We start from the raw sequence: 27,444 nt of genomic DNA on the forward strand, positions 1-27,444 counted from the left end.
TAGTTTTTTCGTTTATTTTGTCACGTGCTCTGTGCTCTCATCTTTATTGTCAGTGTATACGGCAAATTTAGTTATTTTGTGATCATTTAATACGTTAAATTGTCAATTGAAAAATTTATGTGGACCATAACTGTCAATTTATCGGAACATTGGGTTTCCTAGCAACCGCGTTGCATCGCATGCACTACGTTCGATTTACATGAAATAAAACAAAACTACGACTCCAGAAACTGATAAACCTTCTCGATTAAATTATTATACTTGTTTGAGAATGTTACTTCTAGCAGTTCTAAAATTTAGCTAACCGCTTTCTTTTTATTTTGAAATCAAACTTGAGGTACGTAAAAAATTCTACAATTAACAAATTGAGGATATAAATAGCAGAAATAAAAATATGCTTAAAATAAAAATATGACATATGTCACTAGACGTCACTGGTCACTAGAATTATATTTATATTATTTTATATTTATATTATTTTTATATTTTTACACAATTAATATGAAAATATATATTTGCGCGAATATCTCATATGTATATATACGATTATGAAGTTTAATAAATAAATTTATACGTATTGCTACTACTTTTTAATAATACACCCTGTTCATTCAATTTTGAGATTAAGCCAGCAAAATCATTTATCGTAATAGTTTCCGATACCGCGAGTGCCTTTAATTCTTTTATAGAAAATGTTTGTTTTTTGTCCATAAGTACTTTCCTTTCCAGTACTTTTAAAAAAGCCTTTATCTGCAAAAAAAAGGAAATGATTACGAAAAATATAAAATGTTATAAAATCTGGAGTATAAATTTTTATAGAAATTTTAACGAATGTAAATAATAGTGGTACGAGAATACAACTTACCTTTGTATTTGTTAATTTACCATCGGAATTTAATTTCGACCTTACATAATTCTCCGACTTGTCTATCATCGCATATTGCAATATATCTATCACGTCCAACGCGTCTGATTTAGTTGCCTCAACCCGTAATTCCAGTTTTGCTCTAGCCTGTGATAAAACGGCATAAAACATCTCACATAGTTTTCACATGTGTGTGTATTTTTCTTGTGTAATGCATAAAAAGTGACGTTATACCTCGGTTAATCGAATCATGGCTTCTAATTGTCTGTTGAATATTGGTATACTGCTGAATTGTTTATTCTTCGAGCGTAGCTCCAAGTAATAATTCTGCAACACTGCTGCGGCTTCGACTGACAACTTAGGATTCACGTATTGCCGTGCATAAGAAATGTAAGTCCGGAGAATTGTCTGCGGTATAATCTCAGTGGACAATGGTAACGTAAGTCTTTCCCTAAAATTTTCATTAGAATTTTCAGAAGTAGAAATATTTTTTTCAATAAAGGTAAACATAAAACAAATATATTATAAAAATATATTATAAAAAATATATAATTAAAATGTATAATAAAAAATATATATAATATAAATATATAATTGACAAGATTTTATAATTTAATAAGTATTTAATATACAGTGTAAAAAGGAAAAAAGAAAGAAAATGGGATGTAAGAGAAAAAGAAATTGTTGCTCACTTTAAAAAACATTCATTGTCGGGAGATAGCTTCCCCATGACTTTTCCATTGGAATTGGCGTGTGAATTCGTGTGAACAGTCATAATATGGTTGCATAACAGACTATCAAAGTGCTATGATAAATAGATAGTATCATTATAATCCTTATACCCACACTGTATCTGTTTGACATATATTTAAGTACGTATTTACCTCGTCCGGTTTATCCACTAACAGAAAAATTAAATCAAATCGCGAGAGGATAGGCTGACTGATATTTAGGTTTTCAGTTACTGTTTTACTGTTATCGTACTGTCCCCCGATGGGATTAGCTGCCGCAAGGATCGAAGTCCGTGCAGGAAGGGAACATATCAAGCCTGACTTTGCGACCGTAACGCTTTGTTGCTCCATCGATTCTAATAACGCCTGGAAGAATACGTGTATGCACAGAGAAGTAGTTTAAGTATTCAAATATATAATATTAGTTCAAGTTTTTTAAATAGTATTAAATTAATTATTCATTTAGATTATTACAGATAAATATATAATTATATATTATTTATTAAATTATTATTAAATTAATATACCAATTGGATATTCCAATTCTTGCGCCTTACCTTTTAATAATAAATTTTGAGATTATTTGAAAACAAAATTTCTAATATCAAAAACATCAAGGCTAATGATTTTTAAATAAAAAATATTAAAATATTATTGTGCCCCCTATATTATAAACTAGCTGGCGCTTGTTCCTCGCGCGCTTCGCGCGCTCGGTATATTTGGAAAATATAAAGCATAAAGAACGTATTTTTTTACGACGCGCACATTTTTAAAAGTTGCAAGACGATTGCACATAGCCTATGTTACTCAGGAAGATCTAACAATAAGCTATCCACCAGTGAAAGATTTTTTTAAATCGGGTTAGTAGTTTCTGAGATTACCCCGAACAATGGAACAAACTTTACCTCTTTATTATATTAGTATGATGATTATATGGTATTATATGGTGCTATAATCCTAATTTTAGTAAAATAAGCCATAAATAGAACCATAAATTGAATAAAGACATTAATATAGAAAATTTTAGTTGATGCTAAAAAATGGTTTAAAGGCATGAAACCACCACTCGAAACGACATAGAGGTTTTTGCTTCTTTTTTTTAAATATCTCGTAAACTATACCAGATATTAAAAATATTTTTTGTACAACAATTTTATGGTAGAAATATCACTATTTAACTGCGTCATTCAGTTTTGGAAAGAAAAATTATTTTTAAGAATTCGTTCTTTAAAGATATTCTTTAAAATCTTTTTTAGCCGTAATGGAAAATTTCTAAATTTATCCGTTTATCTACATTTATGCCAAGTATCATTAAAATCGGTCCCTTGTGAATTTGGTGTATTTTTATTCCTTGTTATAACATGAATTATTAAATTAAAATCATTATTAATTAATTTTAATATGTAGAATTTTTAATTTTTTTATATTAATAACATTCATATATTGTACATGTATTTTCATTGCATTTTTACATATTTATGCTATGTTGATTAAAGTATTGAACATCTTTATTATTTTACCTGATGTTGAGGACACATTTTATCAAACTCATCGATACAACAGCAGCCTTGATCCGCTAAAACTAGAGCACCAGGTTCTAAAGCAAAGTCGTTCGATCCCGTTTCCTTTGTAAGTGTTACCGTTAATCCGGAGGACGTGCTTGAATTGCCACAAATATATACACCTTCCAATAATATATTTTTATCAAATTTATTTGTATAAAAAATTGATATATATATATATAAATAAGAAAAAATTATTAGCCTTCTCATATACCTTTCGTGGATATCCGAGCGCACGCCTGTAACATTTGCGATTTACCAAGACCGGGATCACCAACTAACAAAATGTGTATATCGTCTCTCGATTGTGCACGCTTCGCATTGCCTCCGAATAAACTCAAAATCAATCCAGCTTTGATCATCTCATGGCCGTATATGCTAGGGCACAACGAGTGCACCAATAATGCGAAAAGATTGGGTTCTTTATATATATCCTACATTAAAAAAAAATGCATAATTATCCTGGAATGGAAAATCAGTTTAATCTCATAAATCTCTGTAAACAAAATACCTGTATAGCTAAATAGCTTTTCAGAGAAATTTCATTGTTCATAGAATTTTTATTTTGACATCTGTGCTTGTTATTGACGACCGTTATCGCTTTCATGTATAAAGAAAATGGAGTGCCAGCTTGTACTTTAGTCGCGCCACCATTGACTCCTTGTACCTAAACAAAGTACGATAAGAGAATATTAAAATAATACAACAAATAAAATAATATAAAATAAAATAAAAAAGTATTTAAAAAAACGTTTTTTCTTTCTTTGCTTTAGCGTTATATAAGATAAAAATATGTATAACATATTTTTATCTTCGTATTAATAACGAGATGTAAGACGTAATTATTAGTAAAATAATATTTAACAAATATATGAGTTTTGACATGACATTTTGAGAAATTGTTGATAATACCTTAATAACGCCTGTCAACGTTATGTCATCGCCAGGCATACAAACATTAACTAGATCATCCATAAGTTCGACATCGAGTACTTTTGGTACTCTACCTTTATTTTCCTGCAAAATGATATTAATATTACATAACAATATATTCAATTTTATAACTATTTTAACCCATAGATCAAAACACTTGAAGCACTATAATAGTATTTTACAATATAAATAATAAAATTAATTATTTATAATTAATATTATTTATTTTAATAATTTTATGGAAAATAGGAAAATAATAATAAAAATAAAATTTAGAATCAAATAAACTGCTTGACTTTTACAATGGAAGACTGCCATAATTCGTACATCCGTTAAAAGTAATTTCTAATAATTAATTTAATATCACTTAATTATATAATAAATGATGGCACTACCTGCTCATCATTCAACGGTTCCTGTATTCTTATTATTTGAAATGGAATGCTTTTCACGCCGGGTGAATCCAACACTGGATGAAACTTCGATACCGTACCGCAAACGTCACATTTTTTCGGCAACGTGTATATTTCTTGCGATTGTCTGACCAATTTTTGCAAACGACACTTGAAACAGGCAAACACCATCCATTGTACGAGATACTTCACTCTACCAACTCTTATTACGCAGCCTCTAGTGGATACCAATTTCTCTAATAACATTTCCATAAAATGACAATCCATTTTCTAAGATTTCAAGAATTTGCTTATTGCGATGAATTTTTGAATATATTTCACAATTACTTTATTACAGGATGTCCTATAACTCTTCATTAATATTTCAGAAGGTGAAAGAGGGTTGAATATTGAAGAAAAAGTTCCCTTAATAATGGTCTGAGCCAAAATCGGAAAAGGAACTTTTTGTTCAATATTCAACCCTCTTTCACCCTCCGAAAGGTATTAATGAAGAGTTATGGGACACCCTTTACATCCTTTCACTCCGCACATACGTACCATAATAATTCAACTTAAGATCTCGTAAATATATCGTCGGCTCATAATTTAATATACCCAATTTGATTGTTGGTAAGCTACTGATCGAATTTAAAACATATTTCAGCTTTTCTTCTGGCAATGTTTTCAAAATTTTCTGAAATTACAATAAAAATATTTATGGCTTGAAGCATATAGCAGGCACTAAACGGTCAATATTATCACACAATAATATTGCACAATAATATTGAAGCAGGCCCATATTGAAGATGGTCAATATTATTAATATTAATGACATTCTCTCTCTAGACAGTGCAATAGCAACTCTCGAAGCAATAATTTAATTTCTAAGCAAATGTTAAGTGATACCGAAGCAGCTTGTGTAGCCATTGCTTCAGCTTGTTATAATAAAGAAAAGAAGAGAAGAAATATTTTCAGGGTGTGCAATGTATTTCAACGAACTTTTGATTGACACAATGTATTGCGTAAACTTTTAATATAATCTACAAACGGTCAATAATATTGTGCAATAATATTGACCGTCTAGGGCCTCCTTTATAAAACATATAAAAGACTAAGAAATTTATTCTGGCAATGCAGGACGAGATCTTCTGAACGAAAAAATAATTATAGAATTATAGAAATAAATTGTAGAATTAAAATTGATATTTATTTGAAGTCGAGAATACCTGATAAATACCAAGTTTTATGCAGTTCAATGTATCTGTTGGATTCTCATATAAATCGTCTTTAAAATTTGGCCATTGTTTCAAAAACCTGCCGTCATCGTACAGTGCACATACATCAATGTCAAAATACATCCCTGCCTCCAAATTTGCCATTGTAAACAGTGAAGACAGAGTCTGATGCCTCTCTATAAACGTCTCTACTGCTTCAACCTGCTTCGCAGCGACGCAATCAGCTTTATACTCTGTAAAAATTTATTAATAAACAAAAAATATAAAATAAATTTCTAATATTTTTTTATATGTTTGCACGAAGCCTAAAATTATTATACGTGTCTGTTACAAATAAAATAAAAATAAAAATAAATAATAAAATATAAATAAAACACTTGATTATTCTTTTCATCCATGTTATTTTTCATTCTCTTCTCATTATACATTTGCATATTGTTGCTTATTTTATATTTTACATATTACTAATTTCAAAATATTAAATTCTTTAAATTTCTTACTTTTGTCAAGTATCATTATAAAGGAGGTCCTAGACAGGTCACAATATTATTGACCGTTTGTAGATTATATTAAAGGTTTGCGTAATATATTGTGTCAATCAGAAGTCGGTTGAAATATATTGCGCAACCTGAAAATATTTCTTCTCTTCTTTTCTTTATTGCAACAAGCTGAAGCAGTGGCTACACTAGCTGCTTCGGTATCACTTAACATTTTCTTAGAAATTAAATTATTGCTTCGAGAGTTATTATTGCACTGTCTAGAGAGACTGTCATTAATATTAGCAATATTATTGTGTAATAATATTGACTGTCTTGGGCCTGCTTCAATATTATTGTGTAATAATAGGGCCTGCTTTAGAAGTGATTGTTTTTGGAAATTTGAAGTTATGTTCAAGAAGAAAAAGATGATATAATTATATGTTACCTTTATCACGAAAGTATAGTCTCCATCCATAATATGGAATATTTGCATTCCAACCAATATCGAGATTACTGGGAGTGTGATTTGTTTCATCTCGATCTGAAACGTTAATGTTTATAGTGATTATTTTCAAAAAATTTAGATTACCTTACCATTTTTTAAGTTTCTGTTCGCATATATATATATATATATATATATATATATATATATATTTGACATTTAATAAAATTCTTCTTTTTCTTTTTTTGTAGTTTAATAGTTTTAATTATTTCATTGCTACGTCAGCTATTTTGTTTTTGTGAACTCTCACATAGATATAGAACCATAAATACAGAAAATATAAATAGTAGCAATAAAAAATAATGTTTCGGACAATATTAGTACTCACATGGCTCATCGTGTTTGACAACCTTCTTCACTTTCCACCTTTTTCTATGAAAAGTCGACCGATCACCCATAATTATCTCTGTAAAACACAATTAAACAAAGGTTGGCAATCTTTTATCTGTTTATTCAAGAAGATATCACATTTATATTATATTTTTTTCTGTTGCCAACATTAAATAAAATCGTTACTGAACACGTAAATACGTAGCTGAAGACGAATAACAACGAATAAATCATAAGAAAAGGAATGCTATACTTTTCCGCTAAATTTGAATCAGCTGTTTCATTTCACATGTATCAGAATATACCAAGGTATGCAACTCGCTTTTAGAAAAGTGAGAGACGATTTTGCGCCACCTGGACGCGAAATCGTGTGTCTTTAACCACCGACGAGATAATCTTAAAGACCAGCAATCTTAAAGGGATTCGCATGACCGCTTGTATTAACGTTTCTAGTCACTGTTTATCATTAGAAATTTATCTGTGCAGCTTAAACATAAAATAATAATAAAATAAAATAATAATAATAATAACTTATGATACTTTAAGGGTGCCGTTACATGGAGCGTAACTTGCGTAAGCGTAACCTGCGTAACCTAGTGAGTAGCTAGAATAGGCACACTGCGTATTCTAGTAAATTACTAGAATGTACGCTATTCTGAAAATTCCATTTTACATGGCGCGTACTTTGCGTTAAATGCGCATAAAGCGTAACAAGCCTGACCAATAACAAATCAGGACTTCTGTTGTACAATACAACAGAAATAAATCGATTGGTTGTTATTATTTAAGCGTATTGCTAAATACGCGTCATGTGAAATAGATACTTTGATGTAAGAATGTGTTGAAGCGTAATATATGTGTGTAATGTATGTACGAGTATGCGTGAAATAACCTAAATAAAGTATACGGAGTGGTTGACTGGTTGACGACGCGTGTTTAGCACAAAAAACCTGGAATCTCTTGAACATGGATTCTAATCTTGTATTAGCGGTTCTTGCCAACAAATTATACTTATTGTTACGATATGGTTTTCATCGATGCTGATATGGTCTTCTCCTTCAACGTACTACTTGAAGCACTTATGATCAATAAAATTTGTGGTGAAGCTAAAGAGCCACCCACAATATCCACATTTATGCTGTATTTTAAAAAGGAAATACATAAGTGAAAATGTATAAGCTGCAGTAAGCTGTTGAAAATAGTCTAGACATGCAAATGAATATATCATAGTTATCGGACATAAATTGAAATTCTTTTGTCGTACTATGCAACCGATATACTGATTTATATCCAAGTAATTAAATGTATTATTTAAACATTTTTGTCCATATTCTCAGCTCACTTTTATGATAAATGCGTGCATTTAGTATATAGTTCACGTTACATATATTATAGAATATCATAAATAAATACGCGCATTTATTGATAAAAGTGAGCTGTGAATATAGTCCTTTATAGAATTTAGATGCATTTCTTAAATTACTCGAATTTGATCCATTTTTTCAGAAATTTTGGCACGGCGATCGCGAGTCAAAAAAGGATACACACACACTGTCACACACATGCATTTAGCGTATTTTCCACCAGAAATTAGATTCGGCGTAATTGACAACTAGCGTAGAAAGCGTAAACTAACTAGGCGTAAGTTTTATAGTAACTTCTATAAAATTACTAGGTTACGCAGGTTACGCTTACGCAAGTTACGCTCCATGTAACGGCACCCTAAGGGGAAGCTGAAGTTGCTAGTGAACTATTTTTTCACTATAGCGATGGTAATTGCAGTTTCGAAAATTCTCTTTATTGCTTGTGCAGAATAAAAAACCTTTTCCACAAATGAAGTATAGATAGAAAGAAAGTCCGCTCTACAGGACTTTATATTCAAAATGGAAAAAAGTTAGAAAAGACAAATGCAAGTTTTTAACTTTTTTCCATTTTGACTATAAAGTCCTGTAGAGCGGACTTTCTTTCTATCTATACTTCATTTGTGGAAAAGGATTTTTTATTCTGCACAAGCAATAAAGAGAATTTTCGAAACTGCAATTACCATCGCTATAGTGAAAAAATAGTTTACTAGCAACTCCAGCATCCCCTTAATAGAGCGTGCGGAATAGAGAATGCGTCATAGAACAGCCGATCAGTGCTATTCCACACGCTTCTGTATTTTTGCAGAATATCCTGTATTCTGTAAAGGAGAACACACCTTTCTTTTTTATTACGCTTCTAAAGTCATTTTGAAAAGCTTCATTATATTCCTTTATTTTATTCCGAGTGTAGACTGCCTCAATTTTGTGCGTACAAATTGTGAAATTTTTATAAAAAGCATTTTATTGTGCAAATAGCAGCACCATTAGTAAATAACTAGTGCATCCGTTTAGTCATTGGCTGATTAGTTCAAATGTACTATTTGATACGCGTATCAAACGATCGGTGTAAACTAGGCTAATGATTTTTTAAGTTATAAATATTCAAAGAATCACCAACAGAGTTTTTCTTATATTGAAAGTTCATGCCGATCTTCTTAGTAAAAGTCGAACACAAAATTCTACATTGAGAATTAATACGAAGTTTTGCGTTAGCGGAAGAGTTATGCAGATTTTCTGGCAGAATTTAGACGCAAAATTTTATATTAATTCTTAATGCAGAGTTTTGTATTTAAATTTTACTAAGAGGTTAATTGGCATGGATTTTCCGGTTCATTGGCGGTTCAATGACTCAATGGCTGCGTTCAGTAGAAAAAGCAGATTGGTAAGCGCTTAGTGATTCTTTATTATGATTGGTTTCTGCACTTGGATCCAGCGAAGATCTAAAGGCAAGAACCAATTGTATTAAAGAATCACTGAGCGCTTACTGATCTGCTTTTTCTGCTGAACGCAGCCAATAACTCGTTAAATGTGGGCTTGATACTTGAATTGTTACTACAAGCGCGCAACCATATTCTCAAGAAGATATTATATTTGAGTTTTCATTCTCAGCATTGTCTTTGTCACAAAAAAGATATAATTATTGGTTTCGATTCGAACATAAAAAGCACTCTCGCATTAATGCATCAAACAAAAAGCATTAAAACAAACACGAATGAAATTTAATGAAAATTCGGAGAAGTCGAATCTTAATTTCCTCGAACTCGAAAGAAAGAACGTTGATCGAATCGATTAATCGATTAATATTTATCTCTGGATGATTTAAATTTTAAACTAGTTGTCAGGGATACACAATTACACATACACATACACACAATTACATCTGGTTTGTCAATGCTAATTTTCTAAGATCTATTAAAACACACAGATCCAATTTCGAACGCATTACAGACTAGTATAATCCATAAAATAATTAATTGCAGAGAATTAATCACGAGGCGCGTCATGAGGCAGACTATTATAATATAAGTAGCAATTAAGAATTGGAATATGAACACTGATATAAAATATACGATTTTCGCTTTTTTAAAATTCAAGGGGATTTGAAGGATGCAAATTATGACGTTTCTACTATAAAACTGTAAAGTTTGTATATTTGACTAATATTTTACTTTAAATCGAGTGATTGAAATATATACATGTTTTAGATTCTACTTAACGTACAATTCTGATTACATATTATAAAATAAAAAGTAGGAATTAGAAACTATATAAATTTAAATTAGATTAGAAATATATAAATTTTTTTATATTAAATTTATATGATGTATCTAATTAACATAAATAATATATATATATACATATTTATTTTTATTGTTTTTAAAAATATACATATAGTTTCTTATTTATTTCAAATTATTTCAAATTCCTTCAATAAGAAAAATCCTAAAAGTTATTTCAAATTATTAAATTAAAATTAAATAAAAATTATTTCAAATTTCTTCAGTAAGAAAAATCCTAAAAGTTCAAAGAATTTAAGAACTTCTGAAAAAAATTGTATTATCAATACCATAGTGTGTACCTTTAAGGCCGGTATTCATAGTCGGATCTTATATTTAAGACCGTCTTAAGTTTATCTGCAGATGTTGTATAGATCATTTCTTTGGCTACGGAGTATCTGAAGATACACTTAAGACGGTCTTAAATATAAGATCCGACTATGAATACCGGCCTAAATATTCTTATATACTTAGAGAGAGAGAAAGATAGACAAAAAAGAGAGAAAGAGAGTGCTACATTTAACATGGCGGGTGCAGAATCTATACCACTTGGGTCTATGACTGCAGAGGTCTGCGGGAGTGGGACAGGGGATTAGTGGCATTGGTGCGCACGGGCACTGCGTTGAGTAGCATGCGGCGAGAGGAATGAGTGCAACTCTTAGTGCAACAACTGTGCGTACGGCGGGAGATGGTGCGGGTGCGAGTACGGTCGTGTTGCGTTTCAGTTTAGTCCGGATATGTCCGTGGCATCCGCCAGCGTGCGTACGACACACTTAGGCACGAGTTAGTCTCGAAGAAACGTATTGCAATTTATCATTGAGTGATTAGTGCCTCGTATGTGTGTTTTTTTCTCTCGTCCGAGTTGTCGGAGTTAATAAAAATGTGATTGGCAGCGAGGGAGTAGCGAGACAGTTTCGATTCCCCTCGCTATTAGAAACCGCAGTCTCTTGACTTAAGGTACGACCTTGTGCAAATCTATTTTCTTGTTCCGTTAAATGATTGGACTTCTTAGATGTATCGATCGCCCCTGTGTCTCTGTCTCCCTTTCTCTCTTTCTCTCCTCCTCTCTCCTCCCTCCTCCTCCCTCCTCCCTCCTCCCCTTCTCTGTCTCTCTCCATCTCTCCTCCCTTCCCTCTCCTATTCTCTCTTGTTCTCTCGTGTCAGAGCAAGTAGAGAAGTTGTATTAGAATTTCTGCATAATTTTTGTACATTATTCCAACGTGAGGAATTATGTTCCATTGGTTCTTGAAGGGTATACGATTTATTTAAATGTTCAGGTAATGCTAATCACAGCAAAATTACCTTTTTTAAAAAAAGCGCCATCTGTATTAGTTCTTTTTAATTATTATTATTTATTATTTATTTTATTTATTATTATTTTAGTTAGTTTTCCATTTATTTATTGTGTAGCTAGCTAGTTATTACTCGAACGAGAGTTACACTTTATTTTACATAGAACTGCGAATTGCATCAACGAAAAATTATTTAAGGATTATTATTTAGAAGATTGTTGAAGCAATGGGATTTGCTGCATAACTTTATATCGAGATTGTCCGAAGAAATCTTGCATATGTATTGGTTATTTCTTTTTTTATCTTGTTTTACTTTACATTAGTTTTGCAGCTAATCTCTTTATCATTTTTCCAACTACGTTTCTTACAAATAGTTTGACACGCCAAATCAAACTAGAAACACATATGCGCATGTAATGGTTAAATATTGCATTTCATGCAACTGTAGATTATGAACAAGACATGTTATTATGTATTATACGGAAAACAAAACGATTATTTTTACATCTTGAAATGAATTGGCATCTGTAGTAATTATTTTGCGAGTAGCAAAATTATTGTCCTGCGAAACTGGAAAATAAGTTGTTCATACCAATCATTTAGGTATAAAAAAATGTTTTTAATAATTATGATATTTGTAACAAAAAGATTAAATTAAATCGAGTTTCGAATTAAGTTGAGAAATAGATTTAATCTTTTCCTATTGTTTTTAAAAGGAATTTGAGACTATATCGAATAATATTTTCTTTTTTATTGCACATTGGCCAATATATTTTAAACTACGATTTTCCTATGTACAGGTATATACAAATTATGCCTTACATTTACGTAAAATCTATTAGATAATTATTTGTAATATTTATTACAATATTGAGTCAGTTAAGAAGTTTAATTCGATTTTTTACTTCTTACGAAATTTTACTTTATTGCATTCAGTAGAAGCAGATTATTCATCAATCAAATAACTATTATACAAATCTATGATCATAGATAACGATAGTTATTATCTGGTTGATGATTAATTTCTACTGAATGCAATAAAGTAAAATGTGACGTGAAAATCGAAGCGAACTTCTCGACTGACTCAATATTATAATAAATATCACAAATAATTATCTCATATATTTTACATAAATATGAGGCATAATTTATATATGCCTGTATATAGAGAAACTATTTTGAAACATATGGCCAATGTGCAATACAAAAGAAAATATGTTATTATAATAAAACTTGAACCAAAGTTTTTGATTGACTCAATATATATTAAATGATTATTTAGAGTTTCCAAGAAAAGTAGGATTTTTTTAATTAAGAAAGTTACGTGATGTAAATTTATACATTGTCAAATTTTAAAGCCAAAATTTATAATTTAAATTAATTTAGGAGTTATATATTAATTCAATTAAATAATGCTTTCCTTTAAATAACAAAAAGCAAACAGTTCCAGACAAATGACACATAAATCGCGACCAAAATTAATAAAGTAACATAATACATCATCAACTTGTGAAGAAAATTATATTTTGAATTAAATGGAAAACACTGAAAAGCATAATACAAAAAAAAGAAATACAACACAAACAATTCGTGCGGGTTTAATATCAATAGTATATATCTTTTGTCAAACTACAGACCTAATATCATGTTTGTTTTATGTTATGAGTATTAATTAAATTGTAAGATTAAAATTGATTATTTTAATCTTGCAATTAATTCCAGAATTACGATATTAAGTGTTTATCATTAACGGTCCTTATGAGTTGATCAGTCTTCTTGAAAACATGTTTTTATAATTTTTGTATAACATAAATAATCAATTAGCCGAAAGAGGAGAAAGAAAGTTTCTGTTATTAGATAAAAAAAGAAAGTGGTTAACTGATCCTTAATTTTGATTTTTACACAAAATTCCTCTTTTTAAAATTGTTGTCTTACCATATATACAAAAACTATAGAATATTGAAAATAAATTACATATTAGTGTAAATATATGTATATATCTATTCGTAATAGCGATTTAGATTATTATAATCGTTAATTACGATCGCAAATTAATCGAATAGTGTTTTTATTTTATTTTCTACATGAATCGAAATTTATTATCTATTCTGTCAGGACACATTCAAAAACATCCGAATTAAGAAGGAATTAAAAAGCGGCTTGCTACTTCAGGAAGTATGTTAATTGTGATGTGGAATATTTAACGCGTTGCAGCTAACGTATAAAACGCCGGCACGAAACACCGAAATATCAAAGTGATTTCATGGATTCATTCACTCTCACTCTCATTTGTACCCTTTTCTCTTTTGCTTATGTGAATTCTTTTTCGGTAGTAAGTTCTTTGTTACTGATTAGAATAGCATTCTTAATGCAATTTGTGTCTCTAGAATAAACCATTCCTTCTAATAATAATCACATTTGTAATTATTTAATTATTTACTGATTCAATTTAATATTTAATATCACTTCACAACATCGTAAAACACAACTTGCACTTATTATTTGTCCTAAATATAAATTTTGTTTATCTTTTTTATTTATAAAAACTATTTATATATGTGATTACAAAGAGAATAATAAAATTGAAAGATTTATTTGCTACTGCTTAAACGAATCGGCTAGCTAAACTACCTTTGAACGCATAGATTTACATGATGGTTGAATCACAGAGAAAATAACATCGATGTTTAACAATTTATTAGAGCAGAATATCGCTCAGCGATATCAATACAAATGTACTTTATCTTTGATAGAGATAATCTTGTTTTAGCAATAATATTTTTATGATATAATTCTAGGTATGTTCTCTTGAATTCTATTAAATTTTTTAACTCGAAAATTACTTGGAAGTTTTTATTTTAAATATATATAGGCGCGCGTACATGCACACGCGCGCACACGTACACAAAATAATTTTTATATAAATAAATAAATAAATATATATATATTTACTTATTTATTTATTTCTAATTTTAGACCTTTTATAACATATATTTATCTCTAGTGCGACTGGTATCGAAAAAGATACAAAACGTAAAATATTTTTTGTTTTTATTTTTAATTCAAAATATACTCCTTCTGATTCAATACAATGTTGGAAACGATTAAAAACTTTTTCGAAGCGGTCACTGTATTCCGTTTTTGCAATTGCCTCCAAAACTAGAGTTCAAACCTTCTGGATGATATCGTGACGCTTTTCTTTCATAGCCAACTTGAGTTTTGGGAATAATCAGAAGTTAATAATAATAATAATAATATTTTTTGGCAAGAAATAGCATACAATCTTGAATTTGAACGCCGGTGCATTATCGTGCAAAAGTTATCAAGACCGTTGTTGTCAGTATTTAAGCCGATTTCAAAGGATCTTGTTCACAAACGATTCAGAACATAGAAAAACTAACAATCAGCGTTTGATCCTCCGGTATAAATTCCGCGTAGGTGATTCCTTTCCAATCGAAGGAAACGTAAGCAATGTCTTGATTTCACTCTTCAAGCGCACTTTCTTCGGTTTTGTCTCCTCTGTGCTCTGCCATTCCGTATTCTGCCGTTTTCTGAGTATCTTATATCGAAGACCTATGTTGCATCAACAATTACGATGTTTTGTTTTATAAAATCTGGATCAATATTGACCACTCTTAGCATGTCTTTGTAGTGCTCCATTTTTGTGTCTTTTTGATCTTCCGCCAAATTTTAAAACGAAAATTTATAATTTAGATTAATTTAGGAGTCATATATTAATTCGATTAAATAATACTTTCCTTTAAATAACAAAAAGCAAACAGTTCCAGACAAATGACACATAAATCTCGACTAAAATTAATAAAGTAACATAATACGTCATTAGATTTTGAAAAAAATTATATTTTGAATTAAATGGAAAACACATGTGCGATATGAAGCGTGAATAGACCTTCCTTTTGCTCCAAATTTGATGTACAGTGCTTTTAAGTGTGTCAGTGAATTCTTCAATGATATTGCAGATGTTCAGTGATATGATCGAAAGATTTCAAGCTCTTTTTGCATGTTTTGGCAAGGGAGAGAGTTGTAAAGTTAATAGAAAATTTAGATTTCTATAATATGTTTTCAAAACATAAACTTGTTCAAGTTCATTAACTATTTATTTTTCAAATAAATAAAGTGAGGGATGGAAGGGAGAATTGTGTTAATTAAATTTTAATGAAGAAATCTCATAATTTAAAGGAAATATAGGTGATGAAGAAGAATAAAAAAATAGTTTACTGATAGAATTTGGGAAATGTTGATATAGGGATATTAAATAATTTGTCTTCCTATAAAAGTTAGTAAAATGAAGTTGTTAATGAATATTCAGAAAAGAAGTTGATTAAATGGATAGAATCTATTGGATTTTATTTTGAATTTTATGGTACAAAGTAGAGGATTTTCGGAGGTATGACATGTTTTCAATGCGGTGGAGCGTCTGCGATGTCCTCCCTGCCGTCACAAAACCGAGCATATCATCTAAAAACGTTCCAACAATCGCTCTTGCACATACCTCTTATTATTTTATACGTTTTACCAGATGGTTGGCTCAACTTAACTAAAACAAAGTTTAATGTTGACTCTTTGTTCCACAGTGTATTTTCGACGAGTGTCAAAAAAGTACTGTTACATTTAACATTAAAGTGACGCGGTATGCTAGCGCTTTAAAATTTTAGATGGTCATAGCTGAAGTGTCAAGCTTCATAATGCAGAAGACAATTTTAAAGTTAGTAGCACTAGAGGCTGGACAGGCCATGTAATTCATCCATCTAGATTATTCGTTAATTTATTCATTAATAATTATCTTGAATTATTAGATTTTTTTAACAAAATTAAATACAAAACTTTATTTCATTTATTTATTTTTAATATATATCCAGTTTTTGTAAAGCAATTTATTTGTATCTTTAAATAAAAACTACATAAATGTTTTTCGCTATCGCACATTTAAATATTGCTTCGACTTTAATTGTAAGATATCTCTTTTTTTTTCAAGAAAACTGAGAAAAGGAAGAGTCAATTCTTTCTGCCCGTGTACGCACAGGCTATGCCGTGGTCACGCGGTCTCATTGCCAAATATGGCTGGCCGCGATATTCTTAGCACTGCTCGAGCGTGAGCGACACTCGATGGAGCCGCCCAACATGAGTATACGTCTCGTCATCCTCGTCTTTCTTTTCGTTGCTTTCATCATTATCGGTGTTTCGTAATGAAAAATAAATTGAAATGCAATACAATTAATAACCAATTGATATAAATCCCAAATAAATTAAAACTTCTGTTATTATTAATAAATTAATTTTGTATTTATTAAAAACTTCAATGATATTTATCCGATGTTATTGTTATATTTTTGATGTTATTATTATTCTATTCTCAATTATGTTGTTCCTTGTGTTTAACAGAAAATAGTATTTAAAATGAAGAAAGGAGAAAGAGGGAGTATACGACTGCTTTTCACCACTGATAAAGTATATATATAGATGGTCTAAATTATGAAAATGAAATACTCAAATTTCTTATTATTTTATTGTTCTAAAAGCATAGAAATTCTTAAAATCATGTAACGAGTATTGTTTTAAATACCATAATAAATATACATTTTCGGATCATTTAAAAAAGTTATATGGACGAAGCAGATTGTGTAGTCGAAACTTGATCGTAATATTCTCAAAATATTTTCAGGTTTATACATGGAATATATTAAATATAATTTGTTCATTATTAAATGCAAGAACGTAATGTTAGCATTCTAGATCTCTTAGATCTCTTTACTGTCATGTATATTGTAATACATGTAATTTGAAGATATTATTTTTCTATTTTGATATCAGAAATCTTCAATATATTTTCCTTAATATGCTTTAATTGTATTGAATTGTATTGTATTAAATAGAATAAGAAGATAATATTATATTAACAAATTTTCAATGTTATATCATAGCATTATATGTGCAAGTGACATGTGCAAGTGAAGTGCAGTTTTGATATAATGGTGAGAAACAAATACAATTAAAAGTACATATAATCAATGTAAAAATTCTCCTAATTAAAACATTTTATAGAAAATCCTATATTTTATAGAAAATCAGTCAACGTTAATTATCTATTGAAAAGGATTCAAAACAAGTTAAAAATGTTCGTGAATGCTATATTATTATAAAATAGATATATTGACTGATTGCAAGAAAATGTTTTTGATCTGGATGACTGATGAGCATTTTTATTATCCTCAAACATTATCCTCAAAAATATATACGCGCTGATATTACATGTTAATAATGTTAACCCCACACTGTTTTTAAATTTTGTGTGTTTTTCAATTATGCTACGTTGTGCTACGTTTGTGATTTATGCTACAAAGTAAGCAAAAGCTCTATAACTCAAACAACAATCGAAAAACAAATTTTTATTAATCCCGCACTCTTTCGTGATTGAGTTCAATTTTTTTTCCTAAATTGGCACTAACCTCTGCCGTGTTGTGCCGTTGAAAAACTTTTGATATCTCATTCCATTTCGATAAAAAATTCCAAAAAATAAGTAAAAAGCCATATATAAATCACACTGCAACGCAAATATAAAAGTTCTACAAGTTGGGCTTTTTTATTAAGTTAAATATAGTTTAGGTGTATAGAATAAGTTTCCGTCGGTTTATATATTTATTTATTTTTTTGTTTTAGTTTAGTTAAACGGGAGACTACAATAACATTTATCAACATTTTCTTTATTAATTATATGTAAGATATGTAAAAAACAACATTATTAATTAATTTCTTACCGTGAAAGCGAGAGTCTTAGGACTGTCTCAGACTATGTTCCTGTAACTTGTTCGACGTTTTATAAATTATTTGAAATAATGTATTCAGCGATGTGAATGTTTTTCTTATATTTCTTTGCGTCCGTCATGAGTTAACTTCATAATTTATATGCTCATTTGAATTAATCTTGCTGTACTGAGGATGGTCTAACGAGTAGACCAAAACGTTTACCTGTACTTTCTGAAGAATAAACTACTATTTGCGCCGTCATCCAGCATTGCTCACACCTACTTTCTTTCGTTCATTGATTATTAATTAAAATATTTTTCCTCTGCATCTACGACTTCTTGCTACCTTTCATGAACTTGGGAACTTTACGGAACCTATAGGTTGCATGTATGCATAAATTTTACGTTAAAAAATTTCAAATTTCAATGGAAAAATCCCGGCCCTCTAAGGGTTAAAGTATGCTGGATTGCGGCGATACCATATGGCCGAACATTGTCATTGCCGAAGAAGGGTGACTTTATGACATTTTAGGCCAGAAAATGGTTTCTTTTCATCTGACTGATAGGCTAAATGGTTTAATTGTCAACTGTAGCGTTTCGTTGTGATTGTTTCATCTAGATTTAGAAACTCATAATAGGGTGCTTTTTTCATATCTCACTAAATACAGGAAGCTTTCCATCTAGTAGACACAGAGCGACACCGTGTGATACGCTCGAACACTGTGCCTAGATGCTAGATGGAATGCGTTGTAGTTATGTTAACTATTATAAAATGTTAACTACAATATAAACGGAAAATAAACTGTCCAAAAATGTTAGTTGAAATGTAAACTGAAAAAAATAAACATAAGTACTGTTTTTTTTTCACAAAACAGAAAGAAAATTGGCCAACAAACGAAACGAAACGAAATACGAATCCACTTATTGCTGGTAATTTATGGTGTGATACCACATGTATAAAATAAAATAGCTCTACAGCATTATTCGAAAATTGGCAATTATGAACCAGATTCTGTGTTTGACTATGTTCTGCAACTGTGTTCGACTGTGCTGTGGCGTGTCGTTGTTGGAAAGCACCGCGTCTAACACTGTGTCAATGTGTGTCGTCTAAATGCCTTGATGGAAAGCTCCTACAGAAAAGAACCGTGGATATTGCATTGTGGTATCGATGGGATTAGGCCCTACCTAATCTTCATTTTCAGATGCAAAAAGAATAGAAAAGATGTTATGGAGCGTAAAAGAATTCTTTTTGCATCTGAAAATGAACTCAGAATTGGTAACATACAAGTGAAGAATTCTTTTTGAACTCTCTCTGCTATCTGGGTTGTTATACAGCATATAAAATCTCGTGTTTGCATGAACATATTAATGATCATGTATATCGTGCCTGAGGCAAAACATGATGTATAATAATTCGTTTTGTAAACTAACCTTGTTTACGTTTCTCTTTGCTGTCTCTTTTCTCTATCATTTATTCATGTAGATGTTCCATGATGCGAGATACTACCGTATCTCTTGATTTATAATAATGATATTGTGCTATGTATTATACAGGGTGTCTCAGTGACCCCGTACTATCCGTTAATGGCACATAGCCCAGATTTAGCTGAGTCGAAAAGTCTATACCATTTTATATTGCATATAAGATATTATCCTATAATAACGATAATTACTAGTATAATCGATCTAGTATAATATGATAGATAAATGATAGCAATCGCAGCTGCTGCCCTCTCGCGACCAATGCTTTAAATGGACACACGTAGATCTGACGAATATATCTATGTACATATATATATATATATGTATATATATATACAGGGTGTCTGAGACCACCCGTACATGCCGAATATTTTGATAACTGAGCGTGACAGATAAAAATGTTTTAATCAAAAGTTGTAGGGCTTTAACAATTACATGAAATGGTGATACATATTTGACCTTGACAGCAGTTATGCAGGAAGTCTCAAGGTCAACTTTAAAATCTTAAATGGAAACTCCCATTTTTTATTATATCATCTTCTTCTACCAATTAATTGGAACAACTTTTGTCTGAAACATGTTTTCTGAAAATGCCTCCATAGTGATACCAAATACTATGTTACACAAACCAATTATGAATACGTAAAAGCATTTAAAAAAAACTAAAATAGCTGTCCCGTATTTGGGACAGCTATTTCAGTTTTTTTTAAATGCTTTTACGTATTCATAATTGGTTTGTGTAACATAGTATTTGGTATCACTATGTTTATTAATTATTTTTCCGTTTTTTTGGCCGTACCACTGAAAACATTTTTAAAACATTACAATTTTTTAAATTAAGAAAAAACATGGAACTAGAAACTCGCCACGTCCTCGTCGTTAGTTCTGGATTATGTTAAGAGCGAGACTTTTTTATTTCAAAATGTAGTTTTTATTTCAAATACATGTCAAGGTCAATGGAGGCATTTTCAGAAAACATGTTTCAGACAAAAGTTGTTCCAATTAATTGGTAGAAGAAGATGATATAATAAAAAATGGGAGTTTCCATTTAAGATTTTAAAGTTGACCTTGAGACTTCCTGCATAACTGCTGTCAAGGTCAAATATGTATCACCATTTCATGTAATTGTTAAAGCCCTACAACTTTTGATTAAAACATTTTTATCTGTCACGCTCAGTTATCAAAATATTCGGCATGTACGGGTGGTCTCAGACACCCTGTATATAAGCCAATATATCATAAAATTTTCCATATTTGGACTTTGCATCATGATGCATTCACTTGTCGAGTACATAGAGCAAACACAAGAACAATTTTCTAACGTAAGATGATCCCCATCTATCGATGAAGTTTATTACGAACTTGATCCGTTCAGCCATTATTGAGATTTCATAATCGAAGATGCTCTCATCTCACCGATCCGCATATATATAATACTAGCATCCCCCGTCACAGCTTCGCCCGTGATATTTATGTGTAGAATTAAATAAAAACACATTTTACCCCTTCTCACCCGTTAGGGGTGGAATTTCGGAAAACTCTCCCTTAGTGAGCACCTACGTGATAGTAAGAATATACCCTTAAAATTTCAAGTCGATAGGTGCAGTGGTTCGGACTGCACGTTGACGAGTCAGTGAGTGAGTGAGTGGTATTTGGCTTATATATACATAGAAAAAGAAGATATACACGGGACGGTCTCGCCACTCGTGCGTCACTTTGCACGTGTATTTGACGTGAGACACCCTCTCTTGATTATAACACGCAATTACTTATATTTATAAGATAATGAATATCTAATAATAATAGAAAAACATAACGGACAAACAACTTAATTCTGGAAACGAAGGATCATATAACACGGAATATATTGTTGATTGATGAATATGATCTAAGAATTTTAGTAATCCAATTGGCATGAACGGAAAGTCAACTAAATTACGCATGGCGGTAAATTGGTTAAATATTACGAAATTGATTCGTTTAATTGTTATTAAGATCTGATAAATGAAGGTACTTTCAATTCCGATTCGCGTATACGTGAAGGTTCTCGATAGTTAAATTATTTATATTACTTGAATATTTATATTACTTGATGCTTTAGCTAGTTATTGTATGCATTACCTATTATAGTTATTATATAAAATAACGTAATTGTACAAAATAAAGTATGAAATAAATAGATACAGGCCGAAGGCCTTATAACTTAAGGAACTAACTAGCTTTTAGTAGCCTGTTTAAAATTGACATTGATAAAAAGGTTTCCGTCATGACGTTGAAAGTTTGGTAATTATGCATGAAGTGAGCAATTTTGCGAGGAATAATCTTCACCGAAATTTCAACTGAGGAAGACCGTTATTTTACCAGAATATCTCAAATAAGATTTCTTACATTTTTGCTTTATTTTTTTAATTTATTGAAATTTGCTAATTATATTCTGTCAGCTACTTTTTTGTTCCTCAATCGACCAAGTTTTTAATACCGAACAGAAGTAACTTAATAACGATATGCCAAAACTACACAGTGTGAATGAAATAAGCACCGATGAAACAGCTAAATTGTAGAAAGAGGAGAAAGAGGAGACAAGGATAATCGTGCTATCTTGCTCGTTTAAATGGATAATTTTTTATGCTTGTACCCGTTTTATACCCTGTTTATTGATTGGTGACGTATATGGAAGCTCCATACGATGGTGATCAACGATTTTTCTTGAACGTTTTTTCGTTTCGCACGCAATACCGATCGTGTTGCTAAGCTGAGAAGGCTACTCTTGGGTTTGTCGCCGTGATATAAGCCCTTTAACGCCAATTAGGCTATAATTAATTGATCGTCGAGAACAACGAGAGAGTGGGTTATTAGGGTCAGCGATAATAGACAAACCGTAGCGTGAAACTGTGCGAACTTGTACGAATAATACTTTCTATGTTATTAATTTCACAGATAAAAAACAATATAAACATAAATGTAAAATAGAAATCCAGAAATATAAAATAGATTATGAGAGTATAACTTACAAACTATTAATTTATTCTACTATTATGGTATAAACGCCTCTATTTAATGACATTAAAGAAATTTGTTTAAAATAATTTTTAAAAACAATTTTTTTAGAAATTAAAACAATTTTTTAAAACAATTTCATTAATGTCATTAAATGGGGGCGTTTTTACCATGAAACTTTTGTGTAAAACATTTTTCGATATTTTGAATAATTTTCGAGATATATTGAGAAAAGTAAAACAGGCGGCCTACATTTGGAGGGTGATTTCATCCCTTAAAACCGTTTTTTGACAGCAACCGAAAATTTCTAAACATTTCATATATTAACCCCCCTCTACATATGTATGTAAAGTTTCATCAAAATCAGAATTTTCGGGTTCGCGATGTTTCCTTGTCAGAACTAATATGACAAAAATTAAGTACTAGTGATTGAAAAATGTATCAGTAGATAAGAGAAAATATGTATTGTCATTAATAGTTTTGCATACATTTTCGACTGTTTGCGTGAAGTGGGAACTTGATTTTCACATATATTATAGAGGTTATCTTCCCGAGTAATCTGCAAAAAGTTTTAACCAGCGGTCATTGTTTATTTCAAAGGTATTAACAAAAAATGTTTAATGATTAGTAAATGATGGGTTCGACGAGGTCCGTGTCTTGGACATTCCACGCCAATCGGGATCCACCACTGGCGGAGTAGCCTCCTGGAGTTTGTTTATATTTTTTGTCGGTGGGGTGCAGGTGGAGGAACGAAGCCTCTTGTGTATTAAAAATAACTTTTTAATAAACAATGAGCGCTAGCTAAAACCTTCCCAACAATACTCTAAGGGTGATGACCTTGACGATGTATTAAAAAATAATTGAAATCGGGAAGTGGTCCGTATTACTGAATAATTATCAATAATTCTAAGATATTGAAGTCATAATTGCTTTTCTAATGCAATATTTATTTAAACTTTTAATATTTCTTTGCAACTTTTTTTATTATTATTATAGTTTTTATATTATTTATAATGCCTCGTTGTTTTTGTCATCTATTTGTGATCTTACGAACTTTTGCAAACACCTAATCAAAGCACACATACAAAAACTAAAATTAAAAAACTGTACTTTATTTCCATTTTTGAGTGCTATTTTCCAAAAAACTTGTCTCTAAATACTAAATAATATAAATTGTCTGTAAATACCAATTCTAGGTATTCGTACATATGAAAATACATGATTTATTTTAATTTATTCTTTCAGGTCATCATCTATACGCGACATATCATCTGCGGTACACCTTAAATAGAAACATTAAGTTATTTACCAGTTTATTAAAAATTATTAAATAATAATATCAGCAATTACATAAACATAAACACGCACACATGTATGCATATGTATGTGCGTATACGTAAAGTGAAAAAAAGAGAACCGAGAGACAAAGAACAATAAAACATGAACGAAAAGAGGGGAGACAGTAACACAAAATGAGTTACATAGCAGAATGTCATAGCGAAACGTCGCAATTGTGGAGAATGAGACTCTTGGGCCGATCGGTCTAAGATATGCCAGCGATAGCAGTACCTCAACAAACTTCAATGACACTTTCTTCGACCGAAACAGCGAAACAGTGTCGTTCGTTGCCGTCATCATCATTATCCGCGTCGTTGTCTTGGAGTTGCCAGATATATGCGTCTCGACCTGATCTTTTCATATCAGCAATTATCGATCCACGTCCAGCCAGAGCGGTACATTGTCCAGATTTGAACGCTTGTCTGATAAACGAATCACGCTCACAGCAGGACCAAGTGGATTGTCGTACGATCCACTTTGGCTACGCGATACCTATTAATATCGTGCCGGTGCATGACAGTTCCGAGCTAGTTGAATTGGTATTGGATCAATCAATTGAGCTGAGCAACCAGGCAGTGAATTTTCTGCTCGACCATCATCCGCAGCTAGGTCGTCGGCGACGGCGTTCCTGCTACGGTATGGCCGCCACGGCCAAGCATGACTTGCGCCGAAAATTTCCTACGGATACCACGTCCCCTTCTGCCACTAGCCCCTCCGGTGAGGAGGACATCGCCGCAATCGCCAAGCAGATCAGCGATCACGCGGAGGCGATTTATCAAACGTGGAAAAGCCGTGGCCTAGCGCCTACGGAGATCCTCACCTGTCACAGCAACGCGACTGCCGTCGACAAATTTGGCAGTGCATTAACACCTTGTGGCTCTTCCATCGCTGTCGGAAACAGCGTCAGTGGCAAAGCAGCATCGCCGTCCTCATCGCTTGGATGTTCACCAACCGCGGTAGACATACTGAGTCAAACACCGAATCTGGACAACGGCAATCTAGAGAAACTAGTCAATAACTTTGTAGTTGAGGATAAAGCTAGAATGGCCGCTTCTAAGCAGAAATCCTCGTCGAAATCGTTACCATCGTCCATACAATTTGCCTTGCAAAAATTCGAGCGGAACTTTGTGCAACAGCAACAACAGATGAATGTTCCCGCGAGAAATAACGTAATTGCAGATAACACGAAAAAGTCGACGGCGGGCATTATAACGTCGCCTGTGACTTCGCCTTTCTCAAACAAACCATCGCAGATCGCGAAACCACAAATTTCTGCTAAAGTACCTGGCTCCCATCACTGTGAAGTCCTTCTGGAGACAATTGAAACCACCTTTCCGGATGATTTGTCGCCCATTAAAACGCAACCAAAGAGGCCTGCCAGCACGTTGATCGGATCCGCTGCCTCGTCACTGAATATTCCCGATTCCTCGCGTTCGGTGAGTTCGGGTCTAACGACATGGCCACTGAAGAACAAGCTGAACGATGCCAAGAGAATTGCAGATGTGTCTTGCACATCAGCCAAGACGCAACCAAGACAGGAGGACACTGTGAACACGTTACTGGCGAAGGATAAGGAGCGATCAGGAGTCATGACAGGAACGAATTCGCAAAGCACGTACCTCGAGGAAGTCGCGCGCGAGGAGGAAAGATTGATAAATGCGTTGAAGACGGGCGCCGTCCTCACCGAAGAACCGGAAAGGATAACGGCATGCGTGCGCGATCGACAGAAACCGGCCATTAAGCGGGAGAAACCGAAGGTTGAAGTAGTCAAGCAGATCATCATTGGTACTCATAATCATGGCATCAACTCAGCGGCGAATATAGCCAATATTGGCAATGTCGCGACTTCCGCTCTCGTTGATCAGCTTCCGTTGAACAAGACGAAATTACTCAACAAGGACGACCTGTCCGCTATGTCAACGGTGAACTACGCCAAGGTCAAATATCAGGCAGCCCAGCAGAGCTCGCCGATGCAACAGCGACTTGAGGAACAACGAGCCGCTTCCGATCATTCGTATAATTCCATCGCGGAACGACTAGTTTCCAGCACGAAGACACGATACGAAATGGAAATACGAAAAAATAAGGATACCAAGGACTCGGACGTTAAGGACCCGGTGACGTCGAGATGGGGACCAAGAATCGTATCACCGCGACCGCGCCCGGAACAAGCCGTACCGCACCCGGAACTAACTAGTCAGCAGCGGCAGCATATAAGGGCGGCTGTGGCGGCGACGGCAACGGGCAATAATCCTGTTAGACCGTTCCTTACAAGGGGCTCCGTGGCGGAGCGCGTGCTCATCTTTGAAAAATGCCCGAGTGAACTGCTGTTGGACAAGCGCGGACCACGACAACCGGCCATCAGCACGTGGAGGAGCGGCCACGAGGTGCAGAACAAAGCTCAGGTAATAATTAGATGTAGTAGCATTTCATGCTAGAAATATAGGATAATTATAACTAAATCTGTGTAAAATTGGTTTTGATAACTTTGCATAACAGGATACAAGGAAAATTTTTATGACAAATATTTAATAAATTATCTTAACTAAATGATATATTATCCGTTTTTATTAGTTTCAAATCAATTTTAATTCTTAGATAAGCATTTTTTAATTTTCTATTTTGAATTAATTAATTTAAATCAATTAATTAATTTTAATCAATCTCTTACTGTTAATTCTTTCTTCTTTTCAAATTAATTAATTGAGAATTGCGTTAATAGAAAACAAGATTAATTGTACGCTATAGCTTGTTTAATTAGTATATAATGTTAAAAAGAGGGGTTCAAGATAGATAGTACTCATATTGAGTAAAAAGTACTTAGTAAACGTAGATCGAGAAATAAATTCTTTTTGAGTTACAAATATTTTTCGGTTTCAATAATTCTATAATGCAAATAATT

General features: G+C 32.1%; 2 protein-coding genes across 5 annotated transcripts in view; one reads left to right on the forward strand and one right to left on the reverse strand.

Moving 5' to 3' along the window:
* On the reverse strand, positions 1-8,135 carry LOC105282737 (DNA helicase MCM8). 2 transcript variants are annotated; one of them, XM_026974099.1, is made up of 15 exons: positions 7,922-8,135; positions 7,028-7,105; positions 6,643-6,738; positions 5,710-5,951; positions 5,042-5,177; positions 4,487-4,740; positions 4,071-4,175; positions 3,670-3,825; positions 3,373-3,592; positions 3,117-3,280; positions 1,750-1,962; positions 1,558-1,670; positions 1,100-1,316; positions 866-1,012; positions 1-750 (listed from the first exon to the last, which is right to left on the reverse strand). In XM_026974099.1, the coding sequence occupies exons 1-15, from the start codon at positions 7,995-7,997 to the stop codon at positions 556-558; spliced, it is 2,412 nt and encodes an 803-aa protein (XP_026829900.1). In that variant the 5' UTR covers positions 7,998-8,135; the 3' UTR covers positions 1-555. The 2 variants fall into 2 exon arrangements, with proteins under 2 accessions (XP_026829900.1, XP_026829901.1); XM_026974100.1 differs by lacking the exons at positions 5,710-5,951; positions 7,922-8,135 and adding an exon at positions 7,283-7,370 and having other exon boundaries at positions 4-750.
* A 3,091-nt stretch (positions 8,136-11,226) lies between these two features.
* LOC105282738 overlaps positions 11,227-27,444 on the forward strand; it is a 34,516-nt gene continuing 18,298 nt past the window's right edge. For all 3 annotated transcript variants that reach the window (XM_026974421.1, XM_026974422.1, XM_026974423.1), the window contains exons 1-2: positions 11,227-11,626; positions 24,450-26,947. In XM_026974421.1, the coding sequence (XP_026830222.1) occupies positions 24,755-26,947 (2,193 nt within the window). In that variant the 5' untranslated portion in view covers positions 11,227-11,626; positions 24,450-24,754. The remainder of the gene's footprint in view (positions 11,627-24,449; positions 26,948-27,444) is intronic.

The sequence above is a fragment of the Ooceraea biroi genome, chromosome 12 (genome assembly GCF_003672135.1).
Source record: "Ooceraea biroi isolate clonal line C1 chromosome 12, Obir_v5.4, whole genome shotgun sequence".
In the NCBI taxonomy this organism is placed as follows: domain Eukaryota; kingdom Metazoa; phylum Arthropoda; class Insecta; order Hymenoptera; family Formicidae; genus Ooceraea; species Ooceraea biroi.

Bases quoted from the DNA above. Each gene is read 5' to 3' on its own strand.
- LOC105282737 (XM_026974099.1), bottom strand. From the start codon at position 7,997: ATGTTCAAGAGATTCCAGGTTTTTTGTGCTAAACACGCGTCGTCAACC. The intron at 5,952-6,642 runs GTAACATATAAT...AAATTTTTACAG, and splicing joins ACTATACTTTCGTGATAAAG to AGTATAAAGCTGATTGCGTC. The intron at 3,826-4,070 runs GTATTATCAACA...TACTTTGTTTAG, and splicing joins CGTTGACAGGCGTTATTAAG to GTACAAGGAGTCAATGGTGG.